This window comes from Triticum aestivum, chromosome 5A (genome assembly GCF_018294505.1).
Source record: "Triticum aestivum cultivar Chinese Spring chromosome 5A, IWGSC CS RefSeq v2.1, whole genome shotgun sequence".
Classification (NCBI taxonomy): Eukaryota; Viridiplantae; Streptophyta; class Magnoliopsida; order Poales; family Poaceae; genus Triticum; species Triticum aestivum.
In genome coordinates this window covers 140,747,157-140,750,716 of record NC_057806.1, presented here as the reverse complement: position 1 = coordinate 140,750,716, position 3,560 = coordinate 140,747,157, and the positions used below count along the sequence as shown (strand labels likewise).

At 41.9% G+C, this 3,560-nt stretch overlaps 1 protein-coding gene across 4 annotated transcripts; it reads left to right on the top strand.

Annotated features, from left to right (window-relative positions):
• Positions 1–699: 699 nt before the first annotated feature.
• LOC123102655 (uncharacterized) lies at positions 700–3,274 on the top strand. 4 transcript variants are annotated; one of them, XM_044524073.1, is made up of 3 exons: positions 700–1,142; positions 1,217–1,448; positions 2,850–3,274. In XM_044524073.1, the coding sequence occupies exons 1-3, from the start codon at positions 715–717 to the stop codon at positions 2,943–2,945; spliced, it is 756 nt and encodes a 251-aa protein (XP_044380008.1). In that variant the 5' UTR covers positions 700–714; the 3' UTR covers positions 2,946–3,274. The 4 variants fall into 4 exon arrangements, with proteins under 4 accessions (XP_044380008.1, XP_044380009.1, XP_044380007.1 ...); XM_044524074.1 differs by having other exon boundaries at positions 1,214–1,403; XM_044524072.1 differs by having other exon boundaries at positions 1,214–1,448.
• The last annotated feature ends 286 nt before the right edge of the window (positions 3,275–3,560 follow it).

Sequence of the window (3,560 nt, the reverse complement as noted above, 5' to 3'; positions counted from 1 at the left end):
CGCCTACGGTGACTTCGTAAATCTCAAGATCATATGCCTACTCAGTCTCTCGGAGGTGCCCATAGGGGTAAGGTGTGCGTGTGTGCGTTCATAGGGGTGAGTGTATGCGCGTGTATATGAGCGTTTGTGTCTGTACTGATGCTAAAAAAATATTGTTTAAAGAGAAGATGTAATTTTTTTAATACATGGTAATATTTTTAATACATGATGAACATTTGTTAATACACGACGAACATTTTTTTAAAAGCATGAAGAATTGTTTTCATAAACAATATACTTTTTTGATATGCAACAATTTCTTAATACACGATGAATATTTTTTAATACACAATGAACATTTCTTAAAATACATGATGAATATTTATTATATACAATACACATTTTTTAAAACCCGATGAACATGTTTGAATAGACGGTGAAAGCCAGAAGAATGAAAAAATAACATGAAGGTAAAGGAAAGAAAAAAAGAAAACAAACATAAAAAGAGAATATAAACTGAAAGAAAAAACAGAAAATGAAGAGGTAGGGAAAAAAGGAAAACATAGAAGAAAAAAATAGAAACAAAAAAAAACAACCCAAACAACGAAAAGCAATCTTCCCCTAATCTTTCCCTACTAATAAAGCACGGAGTGCTTCTGGTCGTCCGTCGTCGCTGGCGTTTTGCGAAAAAGCCCCTCGGTTTATAAAAAATCAACCCGCAGTCCCTGTTTTAGTATGGGTCTCTATATAACGTTTCATTTTGCAAAAAAACCCCTGTACTCATTTGAATTTCACTCGCTGTCCTCCCGTCATCTTATCCATTCCTCCTGCGGCAACGGCGGCGGCTACGCCCATTCCGTCGTGCGCCGTCGACGGCCGTCGCCGGCGTGTGGCCACGGCGAAGGTGGTCGGCCCAGACGGCTCTTTGGTGCAGTTCGCGGCGCCCGTCATGGCGGGCGAGGCGCTGGGGGACGCCGCCAGCGCGTCGAGCTTCCTGTGCAGCGCCGACGAGCTCCGCTTCGACGCGCCCGCCCGTGCGCTGGCGGCCGAGGAGGCGCTGCAGCCCGTGTGGCTCTACTTCGCGAGCTCCGCTTCGACGCGCCCGCCCGTGCGCTGGCGGCCGAGGAGGCGCTGCAGCCCGGGTGGCTCTCCGGCCTCCACGAGTAAGCTTCTCAATCTCCGACATCCTGCCCCCGTGTATGATTTGGATTGAATTCGTGCCGTGTCCTATAAGAAGGAAGGGTCCTCGGCCGGAACCTCCATCAGGTTGCGTGCTTGGACCAGCAAATCCATCAAATTCCGGAGTACTTGGACCAGAAAACATGTCGCCTTCGAGTTCGCCGGAGGAAGAGACGCCGAGTTCGACGGAGGTAGAAGAACATCCGTCGAGCCGTCCAATATCGACAACGGCGGCTACAGCAGACGTATGTAGCCCCTTGAAAGCCAAATCACTACAAAGGAAATCAAGGGTAGCCCCTGTTTCTCTGTCTGCCACAGAATTGCGAACCTGTTCTTTTATTCAGTACATAGTTCAACAGTTTTTAGCAAAGTTTCAGTTATTTTCTAACTGCTTTCTTCAGAGTTCAGAAATTTGTTTCAAGTCTGTAATGCTTCCACTAGATTCATAGATGCTACACTTCTGTTAGCTACTCTGCATCCAGTACACCTGCTCAATATTTGTAATTTCGTTGATTCAGAGTTTCATAGGTAATTCGCATAATGGATTGTCATACATAATTTGCATTATGTTGCATTATGTTGTACTACCAGTACACCTGCTCAATATTTGTAACTGCATCCAGTACACCTGCTCAATATTTGTAATTTCGTTGATTCAGAGTTTCATAGGTAATTCGCATAATGGATTGTCATACATAATTTGCATTATGTTGCATTATGTTGTACTACCAACAACCAAAGGGAGTGCATGGTTTTGTGTTCGAGCCTCCAACAGGCTATGCATGCCCCCAATGAATTCTTTTGTGCTGTTACAATCATCAGTCGAGATTTTAAAAAATCATATATTTGTGATTCCTAAAAACTCAAAACAAATCAAAAAAGTTGAGTTTCATACAAATTGTAGCTTATGGGGAGTTGTTGCTCTTGGGGATGCACATTGCCGTGCAAAGCCTTGTTGACCTTCTCTGACTTTTTAGCCAAAAAAAGGGTCATCGCTGTGCTAAGTGATTCAGAGTTAAGTGTGCATGCTGGCCATATTCTGAGACTGATACAAGGTGGGTGGTTGTAGTTAGGATTATAATGTTAATCTGCGGACACATCAAACAAGCATAAATTATAATGTTAATCTGCTGCTGCTGCCCTTTGTACACAAGTGGAATATGTTAATCTGCTTCTGCTGCCACACAAAGAAAAGTGCAGTGGAGTAGCTACTGCTCCTCTCCAGAGCACGCAGCCAAACAGAGATGCAGTATATAGAGACAGACACTCAAATAAATGATGGCTGAGACAAAATCCAATGTACTGAATAAATCTACGCCTGTTTCAGTTTAGTTTTTCTGAAAATTGGTGCTACTTCCGATTGTTCACAATTTCAGTTTGGCTGATATGATACAAGCTCCTGTTTCAGTATTGTTACTAGCCAAGGATTGAACCAAGAAATTTCATGTTGCTGATTACATATACCTGAACATGGTGGCTTCAATTTGGTTACAGTAATTCTTGGGCATGATGCTGGAGTAATTCTTGAAGTTTCATATATTCTGCTCTTTCTTCGGTTATCAAATAGCTTAATTGCATACACATAGATATGCTTGCTGCACCTAGCAAAATAGGATTATGAGGTGTATTTAGTGGAGTGGATTAATTGGTTTTGACATCTCTGTAATATGTTGTATCCGTCGACTTTGCAGCCGTCGTCTCCGTCAACTTCGCCTTCGCTGACTTTGCCGCAAGGCCATCTGCCATCGCCTCTGCGGACTGCCGGAAGACCATCAGCGATCGCCTAGACCTACTTTGCCGCATGTACTTTTGAAGCATCTGATGGGTCTCATCTTTTTGTCAATTCGTCAGTTTACTGTAGCTAATATAGCTGTTGCCAACAGTAGACTACATTTGACTGACAAGCAACACATAATGCCATCCTACATATATGGATTCTGTTTGTACTTGATAGCAGCAGACTAAATTTTTGTTTCTGTTATGGTTGAAGACTTGAAGTGCACAGGGTGTTGTTTGATCTATTTTCAAATGATACTGGTACACACATGAATTGTAAAGACTTAAAATTATGAAGGATGATTAACCATATATATAGTTGAGAATCTATTTGTGCTAATTGTAATTTGTATAACTGTACTGTTGGTTATTACTAGAAAACGACTTTGAGCCATATATATAGATGCTACACTCCACTCACTAAACGACTTTGAGTTTCTAGCTTGAAATGAAATCTAGACCTGCACTCTTTAACATTATTTTGTGCTTGATGATGGTCATGTGTATTGCTTGAAATTATCATGTTGTTTACTAGCAGTTGCAGTGCTTTTATTATTTAATTTCCACAAATATTTCCCCTCAATCTGAAGATATGAACTATGCTCCTCCTCCTGGTTTGTGTGTTG